General features: G+C 34.5%; 1 protein-coding gene across 2 annotated transcripts in view; it reads left to right on the forward strand.

The window, feature by feature from the left end:
• Window positions 1–4384, forward strand: part of LOC121424982 (coiled-coil domain-containing protein 186-like) — a 33948-nt gene extending 29564 nt beyond the window's left edge. The window contains exons 17-19 of one of the 2 annotated variants that reach the window (XM_041620894.1): window positions 320–343; window positions 3400–3549; window positions 4246–4384. In XM_041620894.1, the coding sequence (XP_041476828.1) occupies window positions 320–343; window positions 3400–3549; window positions 4246–4341 (270 nt within the window). In that variant the 3' untranslated portion in view covers window positions 4342–4384. The remainder of the gene's footprint in view (window positions 1–319; window positions 344–3399; window positions 3550–4245) is intronic. The other variant, XM_041620895.1, reaches the window with a different exon arrangement.
• Window positions 4385–14736: the final 10352 nt, after the last annotated feature.

The following is a 14736-nucleotide window of genomic DNA, read 5'->3' on the forward strand; positions in this document are numbered from 1 at the left end:
AATCCCAGTGCACAAGATCTTGATTACATAATAGCAAGTGTATCGATACAAGTCCAAATTATTAGAGCTTTAACAAAGATTATTGCAAACACCACTTCAGAATACTCAGAAAGAATCTGTGGATGTCAACAAATATATTTATTGATTTCATTACAAGCATGATCGGTTAAAATGTATTTAATCTTAGAGGACTTGAAAGTTTTGTAATGTGTATGCCTGTATCACCACCACCAGCCGTCATCTTTTCATTTCTTTCTGTTATCATGATATTTTATTTCCCTAACTCTCTCCATTCGTTCCATTACTTTGCCTGACATAGCAAAAACTTGTGCGGAAAACCATGGTAAGGTCTTGTGGGAATTAACCATCATGTTTCATTTGATTTTTTCCTCGTATTTTCTTTGCATCTTTTAGCACTTGGAATGTTTAGTTTTCTTCTTACCACTGATTTTACTTTGTTCATAATGAATAGTATATTATTTGAAAGATATACGTATTCTTTCTCTCTGTTTCTGTCCCTTTTCCTCAGTTTTTATTTCTTTTGTTTTTAATGGTAGATTGCTAGAAAGAAAAGATCTTTTGTTAATTGTTCTAATAGAATATAGTTTTAAAAAACTCATGTGGAGTATGAATATGGTGTGAACATATATTTTTTTGTTTATCGACAAAGAAAAGTGAATGACAGAAATTGTGGGAAACAAAATAGATTCTTCAATGTAGTATCAGCATACTGAACCTCTGCCATTAAAATGACAAAATTTTACACAGCTTTTATTGATCTATTATCTTTGAAATACGTTTCCTGTGAATGTCTTCAAATGTTTATTAGATACAGTTGTAGGATTGCATGTTTTTGCATTTTTTCTTCAAAACATTCCCCATCCCTTCTCCCTTTTTTTGTCATGAAGAAAGATGAATGATAGATTGGTAATTTATCATATTAAACTGTAGAAACTGTTCAAACCCTGTGCTGAATAAATTGGCCTTTAAATTTTTATATGTGTGGCCATGCAAAATGCAATTATTTGATTTTATTTCTCCCATTTTTCATGAATACCTGGTGGCCCCTATTAATGCTGTGACAAAAAATATAATCACAAATGGATCAAACAAAATGCTCCATGCAGCTTAAAGTATGTTTTAATATTTTGCATGTCTGCATGTACACATACTTAGATTGCTTGTTTTGACTGCTTTTGTGATTATTCCTCTGATTTTTTTCCCTCAACACTTGTGTTATCTTTTTTCATATCTCAATATTTTCTTGTCCTTGGTTTGTGTTGTTTCCTGGGTTTCATGACATTTGCTCCGGTGAAAATTGTTTTGCTTAAAATTCCACACATTAATGGAATGACCAACTTCAACCCTGGATTTAACACTATACCCTACCCTAAACCTAACCTAAAACACTATTGCATCCATAACCCTACATCTTAGACGAAATTAAGCCCGGAGTAATTGTCGCAGGAGCAAATGTTGTGTCACCGTTTTTCTGTGTTTTTTGGCGTTTATGTAAAGAATGTTTGCCGTTGGGATGTAACTTCCGAACAATTAAGTGTCTTTTCTTATTGAAAAATTGTTTAAGGCATGATTATGTTATAAGACTATCAATTTGTATTTTTCTTGATCTCAGTTGTATAAGGAAGGCCAGAAGCTCTGATTTCATCATCTAGAAAACATGAGATTATATATAGAAAGGAGACACATTATTACTTTAGTTGACCAGACATTGCTCATTCCTTTCCTTACCTGTACTGAAAATCATGCACACTGTGTATATGATCTGCATTATACAGATGACAAATTCCATTATCGGTTGCTTTCCATAATTTGAATCAGTTAATTGTGTCACATCCATATAATCATATTTTGAAGTTCTTGGTTTTTGTTTTTCAAATAGTATGTAGATATGGATATTTGCTTCAAGGTTTCTGTCACTTTTCTGAACAGGGGCCCGAACACAAAGCTTAGCTATGATCGTAGAACATTTTTCTTCAATTGATCCCATTTACTACAATGTGCAATCAATCGTGAAAATCAAGTGTACGATCAATCACTAACCTTTGTGTTACGAGACCCTGGACTCCAAATGAACTAGTTCAGAAGGTCAGCTTGTAGAAAGCTTTAAATTCAGAGTCATACCTTCAGCAGTCATACCTTCAGCAAGCTTTGTCAATCCTGTTATACAGTGCATATCAAAAAAAAGTTTACACTTAGAGTAAATCCTGTAAAATTATGAATTTCTAATATCCTGAAAATTTTTCCACATTTTTTATTGGTACAGATCCATTTAAGCAAATGATGATATTACTGTCGAAAGATATTTCCGTTTGAGTGAGCACCCCTTACTTTAAGAAATGTTTTGCAGGGTTAGTTTGATCTTGCCCTTTTCCCTTTGACATGGCTTGAAAGCGAGCATTTCTGCGCAAACAGATTTCTACGAGCTTTACAGAAATGGACAGTGCTCACTCAAGTGTAACATTCTGTCAAAACTTTAACTTTCATTGGATAGATGAGACCCAAACCCAAGAATATATGTGAAAAAAAATACCCACATGTTGTATATTTTTGAATTCCCAGGGCTTTTTCAAAGTGTAAACTTTTTTTTTTGATACACACTGTATAAATTATATGAATGCTCTCAGTGCTGGGCATTGGGAGTAAAGCTTTGTGTAGTATTTTGTGCTTGTCCTTGTATACACTACTATTCAAAATATACCATGCAACAAACTACAGTGTTGTGTTTGAATTTATCTGCGTTTTCATAAAGCAATGTGATACTGAAATTTTATATCAAGATGTGGTCTTTGTGAATGGGTTTACATTATCAAGTGAACTCTGATATCCCTTCATCAGTTAAGTATGAACGATTGAGGAAGGTGGCTGTGAAAGGGAGCTATGATCACTGCTTAGCTATCCAGAATTAATTCATCTTTATTGATGTAATGATTATTATATTTTTAAAGTTTTTCAATAACATTTGTGTGTTTTCAGCTTTGACTAACATTGACTAATAATGTGTACAATTTGGGTTATACATGTATGCTTATTTGAATCTCCAGTTTCATTTCCATAATATTTCATTCTCTTTGATTTTGTCTTTTCATTAATTTTCTTTAATACAAAGCTTTCCATGATTTGTTTGTTTGCTTTCAAATTAAAGGAATGCTCAAAGTACTAAACATTGTAATTCAGTGCACAGACATTGAATGAGCCCAAAATGTTTTTCAGTAGAGGTCTGAGGACTTCCTTACTTTGTTACATTAGATGATTTTGTATTTCTTAATTTCATTGGATAGCTTGTGCTTTTATTTCTAATTTAAAAAAAATAAAAACCTTATGGTTTTAACAATTTATCAATCATGATGATCTTTCTCTTCCTTTCCCCTCTTCAAACAGGCACAAATGTCCAAACAGAGTGGGATTATGGCCTCTGTATACCGGTCACATTCAGTTGACCCCAACATGACCCTTGACCTTTCACTAGAGATCAATCGCAAACTTCAAGCAGTACTAGAGGACACCCTCCTCAAAAATATCACACTCAAGGTAAGTGAAAGTTTCAATCCCATTGCTCAGTACGTCATCCAACTGTGACAAGATAGACAAATTTCATATTGGATAAGGTAATGCATAATTCAATAAGTTCAACTTAATGTTTGGTTCAGGAATGAACATAAGGGTACTATACGAAAATGAATTTTGGTTAAAGACATACATGTAAGGGGTTATTTTAGGCGTGTGAATGAAGTGAAAATCAATTCATGATGCAATATCAAAATATAGATATGTATTGTTTCATGTTGATACCCAAAACCCCTAAAACCAACACACATTTTGTATGAAAGATGTTTGGTTATAACCATAGAATTTTAGAAAATGTGTACATTGTCCTCGTAAGAGAAAATCCGTAAGAACTTCTGGAAATATCATATGTATTTCACAGACATCGGCTAAGATTTCAACTTGTTGAAATACTTCCCATGGATATGAAATTTTGATACATTTTGATGTGCCCGTTTCAACTGTCTGCACACCCTTTTAAAAGTGACAAACTGAGTTTTTTCAAATCTCGAAATTATTGATAATTTTAAAAATGTAGTTATACATCTGACAATATCAATTTCATAAATGTAAAATTAGCTTTTTGTATTGTCACTGTTGTGTTTCTTTGACTGTTAGATATTAAGATCTTTATATTTATTCCATCTGAAAATATATACATATTTTTTATTATCTTCACAGGAAAATATTGACACCTTAGGCCAAGAGATAGCAAGACTATCTGAGGAAGCACAGTTCACCTCAAGGAAGCGACAAAACAATAGTCGGATAAAATGATTATGATTTCTTTCTTCAAATGTAAAGAAATAGCGGCTAGTGATAAGGAACCATTCAGTAGCAGTCTACAAGTTCAGCCCCAAGCTATATTGGTTGTCTTGCAAATGTAAACATGGATTGTGAAATGAAATCTGGAAGATGGTTACTTCAACTTAATTTATATTTTGAAAAAAAAGATGGAGACAGCACTATTTATATCCCCAAATTCAATCACATCATGTACGCGTATGCCTGTTGTCATCACTTGAGATTAAAAGATAAAATAAATAAATGTGGGTTTTATTGGCAGGTCTGTTTTTTTATCAGGGTTTCAAACTTTAATGATATTTATACAAGCTATAGAAGAAAATAATGGAGGGAGTGGTTCTTTTTTAGATAAACTAAAGGACCTTAAGAATAAATAGTCATTTCCCAATAACGTAGAAGTAGGATTTCCATTCCTTGAAAATTCTCTCATTTCTTAACTTCTACACTTAACCACACTCATCAGTTGGAAAACCTCTTGACATATTGCTTAGATTAATCTATTTACAGCATTCCATTTTTAATTATTCATATGACTACATGTCTGCTTGCATATGTACTTTGCATGATACAAAATTATTTATTTTTGCACTTTTTTGTTCTTGTACCTGTATTAAATATGTACAAAGTATTCACTATTATGTATGTATGATTTCCTTAAGAGTTTGCTAATCTTTTAATGAACAGATTTTGATTGCCTATCAGTAAGCTTATTGAATGAGGAACAGAAGATAACAAAAGGATATTGATTCTGATAGTTTACCAACCAAAATGAAACCATTTTGTACATGCTACAAAATTTTCCCAGAACATCATTGATGGTTATCTTTAATTCTGTCAGCGGTCCCCTTTTTGCAGTAGCTGAGTTGTTGTGTTATGCTTATTCATTTGAAGTCTTTCTTAATCCATACTCTACAACAGCTAATGCTATCAAGAGTGAAGGGAGATAGATAGTTCTACAGAACAACAGAATAATTCTGTGCTTTGTTTCTTAGAATGGGCTTTTATTTCATTAATTAAAAATTGACAGTTTAAAATCTAGCCGAAGAAATTTCTTCACTGATCACAGAAGCATTGTCCTCTCTCTCATTATAAGATGGGCCACTAGCTTCTCTCTGAGCCCGAAGTGGAGAGTTGAGACAGCATTAAATCAGCCCACTTTCTCTTACGGAAAGCTATAGGGCAGTGATAGTTGTATTCTGAGTCCGATTCATCCTCAATATGAAAAGAGGAAGCATAAACAGCCGGCTCCAATCGCTGAGAGCTGGTGCTTCTCCGACGAGCACAGATTTCTTCCATGTCATGTTTTCTTGGCCATGCTAGCTCTGCCGATACGGTGTCATACCTTGATGGTCCACCAGGCGTCGGGGTCTGTAGAGCTGTAGAAAAGCCCAGGTGAATTAAAAAAAACTCTGGAGGGTAAGCGCCATAAACCCTAATGGTTTGGGTACTGGCAAAAGAAAGGAAGTGAGCTGCGTGCGAGAGGTATTAATAGTAAGCTGTGTTTCCCCCTTGTCGAGCATACTCTTCTCCTTTTATATAAAAAAGTTTCTTAGCCGGTTTATTCAAGCGTTGCAATCGAATAGCATTTAAGGGAATAGGTAAATATGACGTTTCTCAAGTAGATATGGAGTTCACTGCTGAACAACATAATTTTCTGTGTCCTTTCCTCTTATTTATTTACACAATAATTAGAGTTATTTACTTTTATGCTAGTTTTGAATGTTCTTAGTGTGCCTACCTGAATATTGTACACATACTTTTAGCAGACGAATGAAGGGGCTTGAACCCTTCGTGACTCCTGACAAGTACTCATGCCAAAATAGCATGCCTAACTTCATATGGCTAAATACAATTTTTACACAGTACTTTCTATTCATTCAGATTATTGGAAATCACAATTATTTGTGTACACCATACCTTTATGGGTACTGCTCACTAATTGAGGGGAAAATGGAAGTATGATACTTTGAATGGACAGCCTAGAGGAGCGACAAAAATGGGATTGTTACTCCTGGAGAAGGCTGGGAACTGCATTTGAGGGACAGCATGACCATCAAAGTTAAATAAAACAATGAAACACTTCATAGAATGCCCATTTATTTTCTTTGTTAGTATGATGCTGTTTGTGGATATCTGATAATGCCTCGATGTGGATAAAGAAAGCAGTGTTTTATGTAAGTGGCAGATATTGAGGAAATCATTTTCAGCTGTGTACAGTATTTATTTTTTTCATTTAGAAGAACAAGTGGACCGAGTTCAGTTTAGGTTTAAACAGATGGAACAATGTGTTGCTGGCTAGTCCTGGACAAAAGTATGCTTTCATCATATTAATTACCAAGTAGCGAGTTGAGATTTGATTTAAAATACTGACCAAAATTATCAAATCAAAGGAGGAAAGATGACAAGGTATTTTGATGCATTGTGGAATGAATATATATTTTTGTTAAATAAATTGCAAATAAAGTGCAAATTACATGTGAGCGTTGGTATTGTGAATATATATTATATTGTACTTTCATTTTAATGTATTGTAATGTACTTACAGTATGAAGCTATCTGTATTGAAATACTGTTTTAGCACTCCATAGTCAAAGCATGAATATGAAGAGCTGAACATGTTTGGGGAGAAGGTTTTGAATATGTTGGTGTAAAATGATTATTCATCTTCAAGAGAAAGCATGGAAATTTGTGTCCTTTCATAAGATAGTAATATAATTTTTCAACTTGTCAGTAAGTGATCTGACTGGTAACTAGAACAAGGCTGGATCCTACATGTTGCTGAATTCATCCAACCTCTTAAGAATTATCTTTTATGTAAAATGATATAAAGAAATAATCACATGCATCAATGTCATGTAAGTTAATTGCAAGAGTTCACAAATTCTTTCTATTACGAGGTCATTTTATGCACCACATTTATATATTGATGTTATTTAAATAGCATAAAAAATTTCATTTTAAGATTTATATTCATTTATTCGACCATATTTGGGATATGTGCAGTATTATAGTGATTATCATTTGACAAGTGTTTACTATTATGGGTTCTTGCGATGTATTCTTTATATATTATTTTGAGAATACGATGAAATTGGCAGAAGTCCAGGTTGACTGTAAAGACCACTGCACAGTGGATGGTTTGTCTATAACTTTTTTTGTTGAAAATACACTAACGTTTACAATTTTTTTTCACCCGTGACAAAATATTAGAACAGTAATGATATTATAATTTATTAATCTCCCTTATCTATTCTGTAATGAGTATTGAACAAAGTCCTTATTTACTGTGAGACTAGCAAAGCTACTGCGAGGCACCTTATCAATTCAAAATATGCTTTTACTAGGAGCTGAAGGCTTGCATTTCTCAAAATTTAGATTCAATAATTCTGCATTTGTCTTAAAAACCAAATAAGATAATGTCATTTAAAATTTCTTATTAATTGCTATTTGTTCAAAAATTTATTTTCAAATCTAGAATTATGGAGCGGAATATACAAAGGTGATCACATGAGACTACCCTTGATCTTCTCAGTTTCATCTTGTTAAATCAGATCTGATTTAATTGAAAACAGGTAAAAAATCATTCTACAATTTTCCTGACGTAATATTGGTTCATCATTCTATTTTATAGTTCAAAAAATGGGCATGCAGGGTTAATTGATAGTAAAACTGGTTGAGGTATTCAGCTTAGCAGTGTGGATTGATATACATGCATTGGTTAATTTTGTTGTAATGACAGACTAATTTATTCACATCATTTTTAAAAGGCACTTATTTTGGACTTAAATCTAGATGGTAAATCAGATTGGTACATGCCCCATGAAATTTACTTATTTCTTGTATATGCTCGCGATTCGTTAGAATTTTTAGGTATTAAATATGACAATTTTTTGTCACTGCATGTGGCACAGTCTTTTGTCTTGATTATACATGCACATATATTTGATTTTATAGTATTTGAGTCATGTCATCTGATTTCTAGTTTTCTAGCATGAAATAGATATTAAATGTAAGATCTTCATTATGGTTAGACCTGGATACTGGTTTGTAATGAAAACACAATTCTATTTCTTTGATGAAGGAATTTGAAGGCAAGGATTATTGTTTGTGACTATTTTTGCTCAGTCTGTCTGTGTTATGCATTCCTATAACGTGCAGTTGGAGCACCAACTGAGTTGGCGAATGGCATGAGGGGCAAATCTCCCCCCGTTTGCCCTTCCAGCTCTTGAATTATAAGCATGTTGCACTACCAAGCTAAGGGCCCAGCTAGAACATTTGCATTCCATTTGCCCCCCCTCATACTTTGAAAATCTTTGTGATCCTTCTAATTAATTTTAGCAGCCACACCATTGAAAAACAAACTGAAGTCTGAACCCCCCAAAATGATTTCATATTATCAGGCAGTATCATTTAGTCTGAACTCACTATCAGTTTTCTGTCTTTGATACAAAGTCCATTGGAGAGGATGTTAAGCTATTAGTCCTCTGAGTCCTAAGCATACATTTGCTTTCTTTAGCAATCATTGAAAAACAACTATCCAGCACTGCTTTTTAAACGTTATTTGAAACATGTATAAATGATCTTTACAAATCTTTCAGGAGACAAGACCTTTTATTCAGTATTCATATTTGTGTGAATAAGACCAAGCAGCATCGATATATTCAACTTCTCTGTTCTCTTGATCCTTTATGGATTGTTATTTTTCATATGTAAAAGGTGGGTAGTCTCCAAACATAAGATCCTTAAGACATTTGTGAACCTTAACAATGTCGGAGGTTCTTTTTTCTGTTTTAGTGAAGTCTATAGTGAACCCTCACAATGGGTACTACCTGTTTTTATATCTGACTTGTATTACAATTCAGCATTTTTCAAACTTTCAATAAGCCAGATATTTGATTAAAGTTGAATTGTGTGAATGAGTATCAGAAATTACTTCATTATCTCCGGAAGTGTTTTTGAAATTACCCGACTATTTTTCTTCTAGACAGTCTTTAAAAAAAAAAAAATTGATCTATCCAGTCTGAACTACGGATTCGTCATTGATGGCATCATCCCATATTTATTTTTTTTCCCCTACAGAATGTACTTGATATCACAGTCACTTGTGTATTATTTTGCCCAATGAGCATCTTCCTTTGTTTGTTAAACGAAGGAATGGTGCTTACAAATCCTTCATGAATAATTCTGACATTGATGATTTGTTATAGTTGAGATTGATTGAATCACTTGCTGGTCTTTGTAAGACAGGGACCTGTTAAGATACATATGGCAATTATTATGAACCTTTCCCTCCTTATTGACAATAATGAATGTATAAATGATTCATGAACTATGGTTTAATTATGTGAAACTCTATAGAGATTTATGATAACTTAATGATGAATGAGTACACATGTATATGATCTGTTTCAATTCCAAATGTGGATGTTAGAATTTAGTCATTAAATGATCTAGATTCAGAATAAACCATTAACTATGTTTCAATTTTGCTGGAGTTTGTTAGTCACACCGTTTTTTTAGTAGAGCTTCGAAAGATGACTGTGTAGCCATGACTTAAAATCATTTTTCTTCATCGGGAGAGGGGGTAAGGAGGAAGGATGATGAGAAAGATAGGTGTTGACTAGGGGGATAGTTACTAGTAGTTCATTGAAAGGGGAAAGGGAGAGAGGGAGAGACATGTATGGGTGGGAGGAAGGGAGAGAGAGAGACGTCGGGGGGGGGGGGGGAGGAGGGAGTCGGGAGGGAGAGAGAGTAACGGAGAGAGATAGTGAGATAAGAATAGAGAGGAACTGGGTCCCATCTTACAAAGAGTTACGATTGATCCGATCAAACGTAACTATGGAAAGCCATCAGTGTCATAATGTTTTATACAGGAAATGTGCGCAATGTCCTTTGTAAACAAAGAGAAGCACATTGGATTTTCAAGAAACGATGAATGCATGAATATACGTCATGGTTGAAAAATATTTTGAACAAACATAAATACTAGATGTTGACGTTGCTGGCCGTCTATAGTTGTGATTGATCGGATCAATCGTAACTCTTTGTAGGATGTGGCCCAGATCCGCCAATGCTAGGGTTTTGACCAATTACAGTCCCTGCCAACTTCCCATTTCAGGCCTTTCCCAATACTTTAAATTGTCCAGCACATTAGGACTTTGACGTGCCCTAGCTGGTTTCTTTTTAGGCTAATTGAATAAATCTGACTGGCATTCTTGAGAAAGAATGAGCAGTGAAGAGAGGGGGAAGAGACAGCAGGAAAAAGAAAGGAGGTAAAGGGTTAAACAGTTGGAATGTACATGGTTATCCTGGAGAACATCAAATATCTGTATTGAACAGGCTAACACACACCCTATAGTACCTATATATAGAACCCCCCCTCCATGACACACTCTCCATGCTGATGACGTTTCTAACCAGGTTATTACTCTACTCATAAAACTTCGTCAAAAGGCTGAATTTCCGCATATTTTTTTTAATAGAACCTAATGAGGGAGAGGAGTGACCTCATGATCCTCTGCACTGCTTCAACCCCGCCCTCCAAGAAAAAAAAGCCATCAAGTGCACACTCCATCTCTTAACCCTGCATCAGCGATCCATCATGATGAGAAAGGAATAACCAGAAGTCAGGCATCCTGATGGTATTTAGTCTAACTGGAAATGAAGGCTCTATGGTCTTTTCTCAACGTAGGCTGGATGATGTATAAATAGTGTATTGACCCCTTCAATGACGTCATTGAAAGCTGTCTCACCACTCCATCACGGTCATGAGTGACTTAGAGTGCCGTATCAATTGCATCATCTGTTAGATGCCTTCTTTCAAGATAACATTCGATTCATGTTAAATACAACATGCAGGAAAGGGCAAGCCTTTGACATAATACATAAAAGAATAACACACTCGAAGCTACTGCTGCCTCTTAATGGCATCAGTCCCGCCATCAGTAAGTAAAATGAAAATATAATCAGACTGCGGGACTTAGGCCTGATCTAAGTTCTACGAAACGTTTTGTGCAGACAATTAAAATAATTAATGTCATAAGCTACTTGGACCCCCCCCCCCCTCCCCTCTCGGGATTACCCTATTACACTGTTAGAAAATTTATCCTCAGAATAAAAGAAGTTCCTGCAGCAGAGTCTCGAGAATACCTGTAATCTTACCAGATTGCGTTATGTTACAGGAAATTGGTATTTGGTGTACATGGTGTATGGAATCTTACAAATTTCCTTAAATAAAACACCATTTTCCCCCTTTTAAACAGACCTGTTCTGTTAAATTGAAAAACAGAAAATCCAGTTTTATGAGTTTACAGAATAATTCTGTTATTGATTACTGCAAAATCTTCTTTTTCTGTAAAATCCCGTTTTTAACAGTGTTTTATGAGTTGTCAGTTCATTATCCCTACAAGTAAACTTCAAGACGGCATAGGGAAAATTCAAACAAACTGCACCCACCAACTCCCAAGCCCCACCTCATCTCCCCCAATTCCGAATTCCACACTTTTAATTAGGGTCTGCTAAAAATCCTAAACAGCAAATATGTTCGGATTTTTTTCCTTAGCGAAATTATAAATCGTTTCATTTCCAATCAGGGACAGTGTTCCAGGGCGAGGGTGCTTGTTCATTACGATTTATTTTTTCAATATGGTGACCCAAAATAGGACAAATAAAAATACATAATAGGAAGAAAACGAAAGTCTTAGTAAAAGAACTCTACGCTCTTAGAAAGGATTGGTAAAAAAAACATTTTCTTGGTGAATATGTGTCCGAACAATAAAATTGGTGAAAATTAACAAAATTCGTGGGAGACCTTAACCAATAAACAATTTTTTAAAGTATACATTACCTCTATTATCAAAATGGAAAAAAAATAATAACACATTTAAGTCGTCTTGCCTCCCCCCTCTATAAAAAAACCCCTCTGGTTTCGATTTATAAAAACACCCCTTCATGACGATTAAAATTGTTTGCTATGATTGGTCCACTATCAAACATTATTTTTTAAAACAAAATGTTCCCTTCAGGCCATTTTGAATGAAAACAGAAAGAATATCAGGACAACAGACCCAATTAACACAACTTCACTATCTGATACAAATCTAACTCTTCCTTATACCCTTTTTTATACGAAATGATACAAAAAAATAGACTCACGTTTTGGTTCTACAAAAAAAGTTTACAAAATTCATGGAAAGTTATTCCAAAATCTATGTTAGATTGTAATGTGTTGTATCGCCTGCTCTCGAATCAAGATATAAAAGCCATCAATCTCCGGCCAAATGATACTCTCGGGGGTCTATTCTAAGATATGTGATGTTTAGAGCCGACATGTTCATGTCTTATTTAGCAAGGGAATAACTATTCTGCCAGCTCTGTGAATAAACTTAGATTTTAAGATTGTACACCGATCCATCACGACACTTTCAAAGAAATGCAAATTATAATGTAGCTCACTTTTCAACGAGTTCATGCTACCTAAACACAATGGTATCTATCTTTAGATCGAGGAATGATCGACAAACTTTAAGTTTTCCAGTACCAATTTATTAGAAAATCGGTTTCACTCGGAATCTACAGGGTTATTCACATGATTGTGGAAAATGAAAATAATCTTTAATTCTTCATTCTTGTGATATTTTATAGACTCCTTTAAATTTAAATTGGTGTTCAGAGTGAGAGTTAATGTTGTCGCATGGAATGGAAATATCGAACCAAAGACGGAGAAACATCAAATCATTAAATCGGCTCCTTCGGCTGTTAGGGGTCCATTTCCAGTGCTCTTCCTGTTTAAGAGAATGGTCGATCATTCTTACGATTGGGATAACGTTTTTCCAAATGCAAATGCTAATAGGCCTATTTCACAAAGAGGTTTGTCGTCTATAATCCTACTATGCCCTCCGGATATCCTTCCATGTTCGTACTCATGTAATCAGGTCGTAGAGGTACATTAGGGCTGAGAGATCGACAACCTCGGCGTCATCCTTGCCATTTTAGGAATTAGATGCAAGCTCCCTTTTGAAAGTGGGTTATCTCTACGAGATCGAGTAGATGCTTTGAGATAAAGTTCGTATTAAACGTTTATAATGTTCCTATTACCAACCTCTTTAACCAACCACAACACATTTCCTATGTATAAACGCTGTTATTTCAACGACCAATTACCATTATCTCTTTATATGCATCCGAATTAAGTCATCTCACATGCTGAGCAAGAAAGGTGAAAATTGGTAAAGAAAGGGGCTGTGAACAGGAAAGCGAGAGGTAATGAGATGGCGGGGGATGAGAGGGGTAGAAAAGGAGAAAGGGAGAGAGCGATCGAGAGAAGGTGAACGAGGAGAGGGTGAATCAGAAGTGCTGGTCGCAAGTGTTTGTGTTGTGATGGTTTGTGAAAGAGGTGTATGTGCGTGTGTGAAATGTGTGTGCGTGTCAGTCTTGCATTGTCTCCACAGACCTGTATTAAAGATGAGGACATTGTGCAAAAACAATAATTCGAACAGAATAATAACGGTATATAACCCAACATTTCTATCTATAGGCCTAATGTACCGGCATTTATCCTTAAGAGAAAGAACACAAAATCACAGCCAACTGATGATATACATGTACACAATAAAATATTTGATATATTTGCAGAAGATTATGAATGTCATGCCATTTCAGTCGGAAGGTGACAAATCACAATAAAAATGAAAGAAGAAAAGAAAAGTTTAAGCTTGCCGTTTTCACCGAAAAACGATAAAAATTGTCCAATCTGAACGACAAAGGAACTAAAATTTTCTCCATTTCGATAGTAAGCCAAACAATAAAAAAATTAATAGATTCTCTTATTTTTCAAAAAGTTATTTTTTTTTATTTTATGGATACACTTGCACATTATTACGTTCGTTGTTGTTTAAACATGTTAAAATGGACTTTGGATAACTTTATAAGGTTATTTTGAGGCTAATTTCATAACATTACCCTAACAATCAAATTTTTGCCAAAATGACAAGAGGAGTCTGTTGATTGTGCATCACCCCAAATGATAAGAAATAACATTATGAAAAATAACCCTCATAATAAAATATCATTCATAATACCGCCCTTGGAAAGTTTACTGGTTACTTATAAATAGTCAATTGTCAAATTCGGATTCACATTGGACTCTGGGGCTAGATTCTAAAAGCTCTTGGTTTTCTCCGTTATTTTATGCTTGTTTGTAATGCTACCATAGTACATCACTGAACATGATTACAGTAAACAAAAAATGCTAAAATAGTACGAATTTGAGGAATACCGTAATAAATAATGCATCAGTCAGAAAACCCATTTAAAATTAGAGATTTAATGACGACTTTTGTAAAATGCTACTGCAAACTTTTTTTAGTA

This window comes from Lytechinus variegatus, chromosome 12 (genome assembly GCF_018143015.1).
Source record: "Lytechinus variegatus isolate NC3 chromosome 12, Lvar_3.0, whole genome shotgun sequence".
Lineage (NCBI taxonomy): Eukaryota > Metazoa > Echinodermata > Echinoidea > Temnopleuroida > Toxopneustidae > Lytechinus > Lytechinus variegatus.